The sequence below is a fragment of the Staurois parvus genome, unplaced genomic scaffold (assembly GCF_062004578.1).
Source record: "Staurois parvus isolate SC_StPar_1 unplaced genomic scaffold, SC_StPar_1.0 ptg001026l, whole genome shotgun sequence".
Lineage (NCBI taxonomy): Eukaryota > Metazoa > Chordata > Amphibia > Anura > Ranidae > Staurois > Staurois parvus.
In genome coordinates, this window is record NW_028318822.1 from 392,501 (window position 1) to 406,731 (window position 14,231).

The 14,231-nt window shown below is 47.1% G+C and overlaps 2 protein-coding genes across 3 annotated transcripts in view; both read right to left on the reverse strand.

Annotated features, from left to right (window-relative positions):
• LOC149441087 (uncharacterized) overlaps nt 1–841 on the reverse strand; it is an 84,820-nt gene extending 83,979 nt beyond the window's left edge. For both annotated transcript variants that reach the window (XM_089657760.1, XM_089657762.1), the window contains exon 1: nt 1–841. This exon is cut by the window's left edge. In XM_089657760.1, coding sequence (XP_089513886.1) covers nt 1–831 — 831 coding nt within the window. In that variant the 5' untranslated portion in view covers nt 832–841.
• Nucleotides 842–1,311: 470 nt separating this feature from the next.
• On the reverse strand, nt 1,312–7,335 carry LOC149441089 (uncharacterized). The gene is made up of 7 exons (XM_089657766.1): nt 7,291–7,335; nt 5,397–5,648; nt 4,987–5,307; nt 4,702–4,905; nt 4,415–4,621; nt 4,170–4,311; nt 1,312–1,402 (listed from the first exon to the last, which is right to left on the reverse strand). The coding sequence occupies exons 2-7, from the start codon at nt 5,529–5,531 to the stop codon at nt 1,350–1,352; spliced, it is 1,062 nt and encodes a 353-aa protein (XP_089513892.1). The 5' UTR covers nt 5,532–5,648; nt 7,291–7,335; the 3' UTR covers nt 1,312–1,349.
• Nucleotides 7,336–14,231: the final 6,896 nt, after the last annotated feature.

Below are 14,231 nucleotides of genomic sequence, written 5' to 3' on the forward strand. Positions count from 1 at the left end.
CTGTGAAAAAGATTTCCCGCACTCAGAACAAAAGTATGTTTTTTCCCTTGCATGAGACTTCTGATGTCTGACAAGTTTTGAATTTTTTACAAAGCATTTTCCACACTCAGGACAGGAATACGGCTTCTCCCCCGTGTGCAATCTCTGATGTGTGTAAAGAGAGGACTTCTCTGAAAAACATTTCCCGCACTCAGGACAGGAAAATGGTTTCTCGCCCGTGTGAGATCTTTGATGCGTGACAAGGTTTGATTTCAGTACAAAACATTTTCCACACTCAGGACAGGAATGCGGCTTTTCCCCTGTGTGGGACCGCTGATGTGAGACAAGTTCTGATTTTTGTATGAAACCTTTTCCACACTCCAGACAGGTATACGGCTTCTCCCCTGTGTGAAATTTCTGATGTGTGTAAAGATGTGACTTATCTGAAAAACATTTCCCGCACTCAGGACAGGAATATGGTTTTTCTCCCGTGTGATATCTCTGATGCGTGGAAAGATTGCACTTCTTTGAAAAACATTTCCCGCACTCCAGGCAGGAATATGGTTTCTCCCCCGTGTGAGATCTTATATGCTCATTAAGACTGGATTTAAATTGGAATCCCTTCCCGCACTCAGTACAGGGAAACCTCTTCTCTGTTGGAAGGCCGGCCCGGTCCCGCACAGTCTGAGGTTCCTCAGGATACGAGGAATCCGATGGTCCATCTACACTGGGTGGTGCCGGATGGACATTGGAGGGAGCCGGGTTTTCTCCTGGACTATACTGTGTGATGTCCTCATCTTCTACTTTCCAGTCTGGAGACAAAGTGAGACAATCCTCGGAGGTTTTCCTCATCTCCCGGCCATGGACTAAAATACAAAGACAAAGAGGATTACTAGACAGGAGCTGATTGGTTCTCCCAAACCAGGACTCCACCCGCATCAGGCAGCTTGGTCTCTGAGGAGCTTACAATTCCACCCTCAAGGGAACTAGGAAATGGCTCCTCTGATCTCCTACCAGGTCATTTCTTTATTCATGGACCTTAGTTAGAGAGTGAGGAAACAACCAGAACTGTCTTTTATAGGAGGGACAGTGATGAGAGGATTATAGGACGAGGGTCCCCACCCCCTCTATCACTCATCACCATCTTCCCAACACAAGAAGTACTGCACTTCCTTATTTAGTCCATGAATTAGTCATGAAGAACAGCGGGGCTGAGCCCCACCAGAGGTCAGAGAGTGAGGATGGGGGGAGAACAACCAAGATGAAGACTGGACTGATCCTGAAGACCACCATCATTGGGGTATTGACTCCTCCCTCATTATCACTTTCTGTTTAAGGGTCCAAAGTTGGAGGATGTTATCACATTATTATCACCATGTAAAAGTCTGTGCTCCAATCACATCATCCGATATAAAATGTCCAGCTGGTAGGAAATGGGTGTAAGAAAAGAGAATCCATATTATGTGTATATATAGCAGTGGGTAGAGGGAAGAAGTCAGGACTATGGAACATACAACATATTATATAGGATACAGGAGGTAGGACATTATAGTATCAGGACTGTGTAATGTACAACAGAGAGTATACAGGGCAGTAGTCAGGACCGCATAATATGAAATATAATTTATACAATGTAATAGTCAAAGCTCATAGTATTGGCATTCAGTAATCAGTGGAGCTTAAGTGCTGATTCACACATGTGTGGTGTGGATTGAAGCTTAGGATTCACAGCTAATTGACACAGTAGGCGATCAGCAGTTCAGGTCAGGTTTACATCAGGTTCAGATCAGGATTTTATCTTGTTCACACCTGATGACATGTGCGTTTCAGAAACTGTTCCCATAGAAGTCAATGTCCTGTAATCCACACCTGAACCGGACCGCACTGCTCAGAAATCAGACAGGACTCTTTTTCAATCTGCATTGCCAGTGCACTGCACATATGTGAGCAGGCACCATGGGAAGCAATGTTATTTCACGTGGCATGTGAATTGGATGCGGTTCAAATAGCATATATGTGAACTGGCACTAAATGTTTATTTAAGACGTCCCACACCGCTGCCTCCCATCTCCTGAGACTGCATTCAGTGACTTGGGTCTGAGACTATACAGACATATCCCTCCACCCGGCACACAACAGAGCAAGGAACCCTGAAACCCAGAATTGTTCTGTCAGAGATCTTGCTAGACCTGGACATGAGTTTCAAGGCTCATACCCCCGATGTCTAGGTTGAGCAATGCCCTATGGGAAAAAAGCAACACTTTTCTTCCAGCTGAACCTCAAAATCTACACAAATCCAGTCTAGATACATAAATTGTGTACCATAGTAACATTGTACTACTTTGGGGAAGTGATCAGTATTTTTTTTTTTTTTTTACACAATTTGCTTACAGCAAAGAATTACTTTGCTATAAGCAAGCATTTACCTGAATGACATCGATTCATTCAGTTTTTTTTTTTTGTGCTTAGCTGTGATTTGGCCACAGCTAATCACATGACATGTGCATGTGACCTGCTGTGACCATTCACAGCTAGGCACTAGTATACAATGGATGGCATGAATGAAGCCATCCATTGTATACAACTGTCATGTGACCTGCTGTGATTGGTCACAGCAGGTCACATGGTACCGGCAACGGGGGCCAGTACTCAGATCTGTCATCGGCCGTGTCCGAGGTACACGGCCGGTGACAGATCGCGCCGCTGCGCGGCTCTGCAACCGCGCGAACTGCGCATGTGCAGGAGGACGCCAAATGGCATATACCCCGGAAGTCTACAGCACTTTTGTGGCCGCCAAACGGCTATAAGCCGGGCGGCTAATGGTTAACATCCCTCCATCAGGATGGGCAGGCTATTGGCCATTTTGAGGGATAGCCAGGAGAGGCCTAGTTGGTCTCTAGTCCCAAATCTTTGTGTGCAGAATTCACATTTAATGATAATCACTTCAGATCCCCTGTCCTTCAAGCAGGGGACCTCTTGACCGTTGACCAAGGCAGTGACCACTAGATTGGGAGCAACCATGGCTTCTGGCCTGGTTGGAGCTTGTGTTGCTGGTCCTGGAGATCTTCCCTCAGCCTCAGGAGCTCCTAGTGTAATGGCAGCCTGCAGTTGCTTTTGACAATTCTTAGCTAGGTGCCCGAATCAGCCACACCTCCAACATTTCCGGTCCTCATCCGGGTCCCTCCTTAGCGGATTCTCACCTTTGGAGAGGTGCACCAGTTCTTGTTTGAAGGTGGACATCACACCTTCTTCTTGGAGGCAAGGCTTTGGGTGAGCTCCCTGTGGGCAGTCTGCATGGCCGAAAGGGGATATGGGGCCAGGGCTTCCTATCTCAGTGGAAGGGGCTCCTGTCTCTTGGTCATCACTACCATTGCTTCTGCATCCTTCTGCTCCCATGTTACTGCCTCCACTATGGTGTCATTGAAGGAGAGAGTAGGTAGCGCTTTTATTCGCTTCTGTAGGGCTCTTGTCATGGGGCCGGCCTACATTCCCCACCACAAACTGGCCTCTCAGCAGCTTATCTGAGGCAGAGATGTTGGCAGAGCCGTGTACATCCTTCTGTCCTAGACGTTTTCACAGATTCTGGAGTGCTACCGCAAAATGGATGAGGCTACACTAGCTGCTTTAAAAATGCCTAACATGGGCAGGGACTTAAAAAGACTCTGTGTGACTCCAGATGGCCGCCAGAGTCACCTGGATGCAGTGTAACCAACCTGACGCCACCCCAGAGAACTGATGGAAGCATAGAGGAACCAGCTTTCCCTTGACCTCCCCTCCAGCTGCAGGACAAGCGCCACCTACAGTGGAGACTGCACTTGTCTACAAGCAAATGACGCAGTAAGTAACCCGGGGAAAATTGATCTGTCAGATCTTGCTAGACCCGAGCATGGGGTGGAAAAGCCAAGGCACATGCCCCAGGTGCCTAGGTCGAGCAATGCCAATTGTGAAATGCCTAATGTTGTTGCCAGCTGGACCCCAGAATCTCCATAAATCCAGTCTAGCTATAGATATTGTGTCTGCAGCACAGAGAAGGAAGATTATCCGAGAGAAATCCAGGAATACAGGACGGGGAACACAGCTCAGGAAAGTGACCAGGGGATTACAGGCTGATATCACCCAGTCCCCGCCCTACTCTGGACCAATCAGTGAGCAGTATGGGTGCAGGAATGGATTTAGTGTTCATGACCCACCTGTGCTGATCTCTGTAGGAGTGTCCTCCTCTATAAATGTCCCCGTTATTCCATCCTCCTCCATAGACTGCTGATCATCCCTCACATACGCCTCTTCTTCTTCTGACTTGACATCAACTTCTATATCTATCGGATCTTCCCACTAAACAAAGAAAATTATAGAAAAAATAAAATATAAAAAAAAGCTTTATTATTGTGACATCACATCGCATCATCTCCATGAGTCCATGCTCTGTCCCACCAACCTTGTAATGGTGAGGGATGGTGTGACCTTCCTGTGTGGAATCCCAGGAATACAGAGTACGGGGACATCTCTCTGGTGGGTTCCTGGTATTAGGTGGCTCCATACCTTCCTTGTGCCTTTTTGAAAACTCCTCCATCACTCCATACTCCTCATCCTCCTTTTTATGCTCTTCTTTAACATCAATATTATCATCCCCGAGGATTCCACTCTGAAAAATAAAATACAACATTCAATGCAACAACCAACCCGAGTATAAATCAGAACTATCAGTGATTCTCAATCTTCTACCTGATGATGGTGAGGGATGGTGTGACCTTCCTGTGTGGAATCCCGGGAATACAGAGGACGGGGACATCTCTCTGGTGGGTTCCTGGTATTAGGTGGCTCCATCATATCCTTGTGTCCTTCTGAAATCTCCTCCATCACTCCATACTCCTCATCCTCCTCTTTATACTCTTCCTTAACAATACTATTATCCCAAAGGTTTCCATTCTGAAAGATTTAAATAAAACATTATTTGTAATAGACATGCTGTGTATAAATCACAGCTACCAATGATTGTTCCTCATCTACCTGATGATGGTGAGGGATGGTGTGACCTTCCTGTGTGGAATCCCGGGAATACAGAGGATGGGGACATCTCTCTGGTGGGTTCCCATGACTGGATCCATCTACCTGATGATGGTGAGGGATGGTGTGACCTTCCTGTGTGGAATCCAGAGAACGGGGACATCTCTCTGGTGGGTTTTTGTAGCAGGATGACTTCACCATGGTGTCCTGGTACAGATCTTTGTGTTCCCGTAGAAATTCTGACTCCTCCATCACCCCATCCTTATCATCTTCCTCTTTCATCTCTTCTTTAATATCAACTTTAATATCACTCAGGTTTACACACTAAATAAATAGTAAAAATGCCATCAATGATAACAATGCAGATAATGTACAGATCCTAATGATACTATCAGTGATTGTTCCTCATCTACCTGATGATGGTGAGGGATGGTGTGACCTTCCTGTGTGGAATCCCGGGAATACAGAGGACGGGGACATCTCTCTGGTGGGTTCCTGGTATTAGGTGGCTCCATCATATCCTTGTGTCCTTCTGAAATCTCCTCCATCACTCCATACTCCTCATCCTCCTCTTTATACTCTTCCTTAACATCAATATTATACTTGAGATGGAGGCAATGTGGTGATATATCATCACCAGGTTTCACAGGAGGAAAACACTATAACTGAACACAAACAGTAAAATCAAATGACATTCCCAGAATCCTCCTCACCTCTCTTTTCAGGTCTGTGTTTTATTTATAGAGATAAGAGTGATGTCATGTGACCTCCCAGAATCCTCCTCACCTCTCCTGTCAGGTCTATGTTTTATTTATAGAGATAAGAGTGATGTCATGTGACCTCCCAGAATCCTCCTCACCTCTCCGGTCAGGTCTGTGTGTTATTACTACAGATAAGAGTGATGTCATGTGACCTCCCAGAATCCTCCTCACCTCTCCGGTCAGGTCTGTGTTTTATTAATAGAGAGAAGAGTGATGTCATGTAACCTCCCAGAATCCTCCTCACCTCTCCGGTCAGGTCTGTGTTTTATTAATAGAGAAAAGAGTGATGTCATGTAACCTCCCAGAATCCTCCTCACCTCTCCGGTCAGGTCTGTTTTATTACTACAGATAAGAGTGATGTCATGTGACCTCCCAGAATCCTCCTCACCTCTCCGGTCAGGTCTGTGTTTTATTAATAGATATAAGAGTGATGTCATGTGACCTCCCAGAATCCTCCTCACCTCTCCGGTCAGGTCTGTGTTTTATTAATAGAGATAAGAGTGATGTCATGTGACCTCCCAGAATCCTCCTCACCTCTCCGGTCAGGTCTGTGTTTTATTACTACAGATGAGAGTGATGTCATGTGACCTCCCAGAATCCTCCTCACCTCTCCGGTCAGGTCTGTGTTTTATTAATAGAGATAAGAGTGATGTCATGTGACCTCCCAGAATCCTTACTTGTTTATATCACACAGAACTGTGGTATATCATACTGTGATGGTGCAAGGCTCTGTCACTGTGAAAAGGGAAGTAGATATGACACAGGATTCACACATATGCAGAGTGTGAGGCTTATAAAATAAAGACATTCATATTCCAATCCAAAAAGTCATATAATCCATTAGTATAGACTGATGGGGTGAGAAGGTGACCCATCTCCACAATGAGGAGAATGTTCCGGCCCCGGAAGTGGGGGAATGTTGTGCCCCTGAAGGGGTTAATCTGGGTTCCCACACTATATATGTGTGTATCATCATCTTCTGGAGATAAAAGATGTCACAGTGACTATGGAGGAAGAGGACGGGCATGACCATGGAGGAAGAGGACGGACGTGACCATGGGGGAAGAGGACGGGCGTGACCATGGGGGAAGAGGACGGGCGTGACCATGGGGGAAGAGGACGGGCGTGACCATGGGGGAAGAGGACGGGCGTGACCATGGGGGAAGAGGACGGGCGTGACCATGGGGGAAGAGGACGGACGTGACCATGGGGGAAGAGGACGAACGTGACCATGGAGGGAGAGGACGAACGTGACCATGGAGGGAGAGGACGGACGTGACCATGGAGGGAGAGGACGAACGTGACCATGGAGGGAGAGGACGGACGTGACCATGGAGGGAGAGGACGGACGTGACCATGGAGGGAGAGGACGGACGTGACCATGCAGGGAGAGGACGGACGTGACCATGGAGGAAGAGGACGGACGTGACTATGGAGGAAGAGGAGGGACGTGACTATGGAGGAAGAGGACGGACGTGACTATGGAGGAAGAGGATGGACATGATGGGGGGTTACTGGGTGTAAATAGGAAATAACATCTTATTACCTCCTCTGCTGCCACTTCCACCGTCTCCTCTCCTTTTCCTCCCACCTCACCTCTCACCCGGAACTTCCTGTCTACATGACATCACTTCCTGTCTGTCCCTGACATTACTTCCTTTTTTCCATAGAGACTTCCTGTCTGTACCTGACATCACTTCCTGTCTGTATTCTATAGACTTCCTGTCTGGGTAGAAATGAGATCCCCACCTTGTGGTGCTCAGAGGAACTGCAGCCCTGAGAAGCGTCTGGTAGTGTGACCCCGGCCTTGTGCTATATGGACTGTATGTCCTTATAAATGAATATTTGTCAGCCATCTTGGATTTGCCAGGACAGTAATTCTTTTTAGCTTTTTGTTACATGATGTCAGTGTCCTGGGCTCTGTACCTAGAATCACAGGTCCCACATTTTACCTCCTTCTACCCCTCTCCTAGGGTTGCCACCTCATCCCTTGAAACCCAAACACATATGAATGACATGGGTTTGAGGCTAATTTAACGCAGATAAGGCGCTAAGTGAGTTTAGTTACCACCTTAATCAGCCACAGAACCTGTGTCATTCATATGTGTTTGGGTTTCAAGGGATGAGGGGGCAACCCTACCCTCTCCACAACTACAATGCTTTGTAAATCTTCTTCATACCTCATTACCGCCCCTTCACCTCCTTCAACTCCCCACCCCCCTCTTCAGCACCCCCTTCCCCTCATCACTCCCTATTTCCCCTCTTCACCTCCTTCAACTCCCCGCCTCCTCTTCAGCACCCCGTTGCCCTCATCACTCCCTATTTCCCCTCTTCAACTCCCCGCCTCCTCTTCAGCACCCCGTTCCCCTCATCACTCCCTATTTCCCCTCTTCAACTCCCCGCCTCCTCTTCAGCACCCTGTTGCCCTCATCACTCCCTATTTCCCCTCTTCAACTCCCCGCCTCCTCTTCAGCACCCCGTTGCCCTCATCACTCCCTATTTCCCCTCTTCAACTCCCCGCCTCCTCTTCAGCACCCCGTTCCCCTCATCACTCCCTATTTCCCCTCTTCAACTCCCTGCCTCCTCTTCAGCACCCCGTTCCCCTCATCACTCTCTATTTTACTCACTGTTCCTCTCCTGGGGGCTGTTTAGGCTGGTAGCTGCCTTAAGTCCTTATGCTGGACTGGCTCCTTTCCTGGCTCTACAGGTGGTCCTCTCTCAGGGAGCCGGTGTGGTGAAGTTTTCCTCCTTACCAGATCCCACCTGGAGGTACGTCCCTCCCATTGGGCCCCCTCTTAGACTCTACACTCTCTTCCTGTGCCCACATTTTCCATTCAAACTCTCCCTGCTCCTGTGCTGGCTCACCCATGCTTAAAGGCTGTCCCAACCCCACGCCAAGCCTCCCGCCTGGGAATTGGTTGAGATCCCTTAATCATGCAGATCAGCCCCTCCTCACCCCTGCCCACTGAGTTCAAGAGACTTCTCCAAGTCTCTATATCAGGAGGAGGAGGTATCAAAGAGCTGATCTGCAGAGCCTCTCAGCCCTGACCCAAATTTGACACTTCTGACTATCACCCAGGCTGCCTCTCTATCTAAAAAATAATTAACTAGCTCCCCCTAGCTATCTAGGAGGGTGGTACATTATAACTCTTCTTGTGTATACAGTGATTGAAAATATTATTGTACAATAGGTTAACAAAATGCTTCTTGTGGAACCATGCTCATTTTAAATGAAGTGCATTCTGTACCTACAATGGCTTACTGAACACAAAGCAAAAAAAAGGTGTTCTTGAAAAGTATTTTTTTAAAACATTGGCAACTACATATGTAGATGAGGTCATCTCCACTCCCACCAAGGGGGATAGAAATATATGACTGCCCAGTCCAGCCTTTCTCAGCCAGGATTCCTGCAAAGGTCTCTAGGGGTTCCTTCAGCAATTAACAATTCCCGTTTCTCAGTAAAAACTGGTATCAGTGATCTGTAAGGGGGGCAGTCTTCCCACTGACAATGTATGAATGTCCTTCTCCCATTGGGTGCCAAAGTAGGAGTAGACATCACTGAGCCTTGATATAAGGAAGTCCTTCTACTCTTGGTCACCAGTGTAAGGGGCCACTACACTGATATAAGGGGTTCCTTTTCCCATTGGTCACCAATGCAAGGGACCACTACACTGACCACTGATAAAAGGAAATCTTTCTACCCTTGGTCACCAATGTAAGGGACCACTACACTCACATAAGGAAGTCCTTCTCCCATTGGTCACCAATGTAAGGGAACACTACACTGACCAATGATATAAGGGGTCCTTCTCCCATTGGTCACCAATGTAAGGGAACACTACACTGACCACTGATATAAGGGGGTCCTTCTCCCATTGGTCACCAATGTAAGGGAACACTACACTGACCACTGATATAAGGGGTCCTTCTCCCATTGGTCAACAATGTAAGGGAACACTACACTGACCACTGATATGAGGGGATCCTTCTCCCATTGGTCACCATTGAAAGGGACCACTACACTGACCACTGATATAAGGGGATCCTTCTCCCATTGGTCACCAATGTAAGGGACCACTACACTGACCACTGATATGAGGGGATCCTTCTCCCATTGGTCACTATTGTAAGGGACCACTACACTGACCACTGATATGAGGGGATCCTTCTCCCATTGGTCACCATTGTAAGGCACCACTACACTGACCACTGATATAAGGAGATCCTTCTACCCTAGGTCACCATTGTAAGGGACCACTACACTAACCAATTTTATAAGGAGTTCCTTCTCCCTTTGGTCACCAATGCAATGATCCACTACACTAACCATTGACATAGGGAGGTCCTTCTCCCATTGGTCACCAATGTAAGGGACCACTACACAGATCATTGAAATAAGGAGGTCCTTCTCCTATTGGTCACCAAAGTAAGGGTCCACTACACTGACCACTGATATAAGAAGGTCCTTCTACCCTTGGACACCACTACACTGATCACAAAGAAAGAACTTAAGGTTTGGACTTAACCCAAGTTCAGAAAGAATTTGGCATGTTTGGGGGTTTAGCAAACGGGAGAAAGACATAGGTGCTCAGCTGAGTCAAAACTCCAGCTGCGTCAAAACTCCAGCTGCAGTATTACAATTTCTGTGAGATGTGACAACTTAACTATGTATTTTAAGTTTTTGTACAGGACCCCAGGGATGGGTCCTGGACAGGAGATACTGTACATTTGCCTGTTACTTATGGTCTTTTTAAGAGGGATGATTTGAATGCTATTTTTGAGTATTCGGGGGTTCTCACCCATGCCTGATAATCCAGGTGGAGAAGGAGGACTGACTTACAGTGCTCTTAGGATAGGTAAGCCTTCATTTGAGACCTTGAATTCTGAGGCCCAGAGAGACATTTGGGTGGGAAAGAACCTCAAAAACCTGATAACAGGGACTTTAGTCCTGAAGGGGTTAACCCACCTGCAGGAAAAGAGGAACAAGAAGCCTTCATTGGGAGTCAACTATGTATAACATAGTCCTGACCCCTTCCCTCTGTAATCCTGGCTGTGTAACATTCTCCTGACTACTGCACACTTTACCCTAGGCTGTATATAACATATTTCTGACCACTGCACTCTGAGCACTAAGCTGCATATGGGAAGCTCATGACCATTGCACTAGTTAAGCTGGGCTGTATATGATTTGCTCCTGACCACTGCACTCTGTACCACAGACTTTATAGTGACATGTTCCTGACTTTGTGTGCAGAGCTGTGACATATATGCCTCTGACCACTACACTATGTAGGTTGGACTATATAGACATCTTCCTGACCACTGCACTCTGTATGCCAGGTTGTATACAGTGCCTTGAAAAAGTCTTCATACCCCTTGAAATTTTCAACATTTTGTCATGTTACAACCAAAAACATAAATGTATTTTATTGGGATTTGATGTGATAGACCAGTGGTCTCCAAACTGCGGCCCGGGGGCTGAATGTGGCCCTCTGCTTGCTTTTATCTGACCCCTAGGGCACTTTTCCTCCCACTGATACAAGACACTATTCATTGATACCAACAATGGGGCATCAACAACTGGCCATTATTCCTCTCATTGATACCATAGATGAGGCTCTATTCCTCCCATTGATACCAATTACAGAGCATTATTCCTTCCACTGACACCAACAATAGAGCACTATTCCTCCCACTGACGCCAACGATGGGGCACTTTTCCTCCCACTGACGCCAACGATGGGGCACTATTCCTCCCACTGACGCCAACAATGGGGCACTATTCCTCCACTGATACCAATGATGGGGCACTATTCCTCCCACTGATACCAATGATGGGGCGCTATTCCTCCCACTGATACCAATGATGGGACACTATTCCTCCCACTGATACCAATGATGGGGCACTATTCCTCCCACTGATACCAATGATGGGACACTATTCCTCCCACTGATACCAATGATGGGACACTATTCCTCCCACTGATACCAATGATGGGGCACTATTCCTCCCACTGACGCCAACGATGGGGCACTATTCCTCCCACTGATGCCAACGATGGGGCACTATTCCTCCCACTGACGCCAACGATGGGGCACTATTCCTCCCACTGACGCCAACGATGGGGCACTATTCCTCCCACTGACGCCAATGATGGTGCACTATTCCTCCCACTGACGCCAATGATGGGGCGCTATTCCTCCCACTGACGCCAATGATGGGACACTATTCCCCCCACTGACACCAATGATGGGGCGCTATTCCTCCCACTGATACCAATGATGGGGCACTATTCCTCCCACTGATACCAATGATTGGGCACTATGCCTCCCACTGTTACCAATGATGAGGCTCTATTCCTCCCACTGATACCAATGATGGGGCACTATTTCTCCCACTGATACCAATGATGAGGCACTATTCCTCCCACTGACACCAATGATGAGGCACTATTCCTCCCACTGATACCAATGATGAGGCACTATTCCTCCCACTGACACCAATGATGGGGCACTATTCCTCCCACTGATACCAATGATGGGGCACTATTCCTCCCACTGACACCAATGATGGGGCACTATTCCTCCCACTGATACCAATGACGGGGCACTATTCCTCCCACTGAAACAAATATTAGTGCACTATTCCTCCCATTGACACCAGCAATGGGGCGCTATTCCTCCCACTGATACCAATGATGGGGCTCTATTCCTCCCATTGACACCAATCATGGAGCACTATTCCTCCCACTGACACCAACAATACAGCAATATCCCTCCCACTGACACCAATAAGGGGGCACTATTCCTCCCACTGACACCAACAATGGGGCACTTTTACTCCCACTGGTACCAATGATGGGGTGTTATTCCTCCCCCTAATACCAAAGATGCATTGTTTACTCCCTCTGATGCCAGGACAATTTCTATTCCCGGTGTTTACTGTCTGGCCCCCCTAAAACCTGAAGGACAGTAAATTGGCCTTTTGTTTAAAAAGTTTGGAGACCCCTGTGACAGACCAACACAAAGTTGCACATAATTGTGAAGTGGAAGGAAAATGAGAAATGGTTTTCAACATTTTTTACAAAAAATCTGTGAAAAGTGTGGCAGCATTTGTATTCAGCCCCCCGGAGTCAATACTTTGTAGGACCCCCTTTCGCTGCAATTCCAGCTGCAAGTCTTTTTGGGATGTCTCTTTGTATGTCTAGAGAGGGACATTTCTGCCCATTCTTCTTTGCAGAATCGCTCAAGCTCTGTCACATTGGATGGAGGGCGTCTGTGAACAGCAATTTTCAAGTCTTGCCACAGATTCTCCATTGGATTTAGGTCTGGACTGTGACTGGGCCATTCTAACACATGAAGATGCTTTGATCTAAACCATTCCACTGTAGCTCTGGCTGGATGTTCCGGGTCATTGTCTTGCTGGAAGGCCCAGTCCAGTCTCAAGTCTTTTGCAGACTCTAACAGGTTTTCTTCTAAGATTGCCCTGTATTTGGCTTCATCCATCTTCCCATCAACTCTGACCAGCTTCCCTGCCTCTGCTGAAGAAAAGCATCTCCACAACATGAAGTTGCCACCACATTTCACGGTGGAGATGGTGTGTTCAGGGTGATGTGCAGTGTTAGTTTTCCATCACACATAGCGTCTTGCTTTTAAGCCACAAAGTTCCATTTTGGTCTCCTCTGACCAGAGCCCCTTCTTCCACGTTTGCTGTGTCCCCCACATGGCTTCTCACAAACTGCAAACAGGACTTCTTATGGCTTTCTTCCAACAATGGCTTTCTTCTTGCCACTCTTCCATAAAGACCAGATTTGTGGAGTGCAGGACTAATAGTTGTCCTGTGGACAGATTCTTCCACCTGAGGTGTGGATCTCTGCAGCTCCTCCAGAGTTCCCATGGGCCTCTTGGCTGCTTCTCTGATCAATGCTCTCTTTGCCCGGCCTGTCAGTTAAGGTGGATGGCCATGTCTGGGTAGGTTTGCAGTTGTGTAATACTCTTTCCATTTTCAGATGATGGATTGAACAGTGCTCCGGGAGATGGTCAAAGCTTGGGATATATTTTTTAGAACGTAACCCTGCTTTAAACTTCTCCACAACTTTATCCCTGACCTGTCTGGTGTGTTCCTTGGCCTTCATGATGCTGTTTGTTCACTAATGTTCTCTAACAAACCTCTGAGGGCTTCACAGAACATCTTAGGTGACTTCTGAAGACAATCGGTTGCACTAGATTTTAGTTAGGGGTATCAGAGTAAAGGGGGCTGAATACAAATGCATGCCACACTTTTCAGATATTTATTTGTAAAAAAATTGGAAAACCATTTCTCATTTTCCTATGGAAAATTTCAAGGCGTATGAATACTTTTCCAAGACACTGTATAATATGCTTCTTATCACTGCACTCTGTACCCTGGGCTGTATATTATATCTTTCTGACCACTGCACTCTGTACCCTGGGCTCTATATGACATACGCCTACCTTGGGGTACTC

What these genes read in the sequence shown, in the direction of transcription:
- LOC149441089 (XM_089657766.1), bottom strand. Translation starts at nt 5,531, where the DNA reads ATGGAGGAGATTTCAGAAGGACACAAGGATATGATGGAGCCACCTAAT. An exon ending in CCATCCCTCACCATCATCAG is followed by an intron (nt 5,308 to 5,396) that starts GTAGATGAGGAA and finishes CTATTTATTTAG; the next exon opens with TGTGTAAACCTGAGTGATAT. An exon ending in TCCTACAGAGATCAGCACAG is followed by an intron (nt 1,403 to 4,169) that starts GTGGGTCATGAA and finishes ATTTCCTACCAG; the next exon opens with CTGGACATTTTATATCGGAT.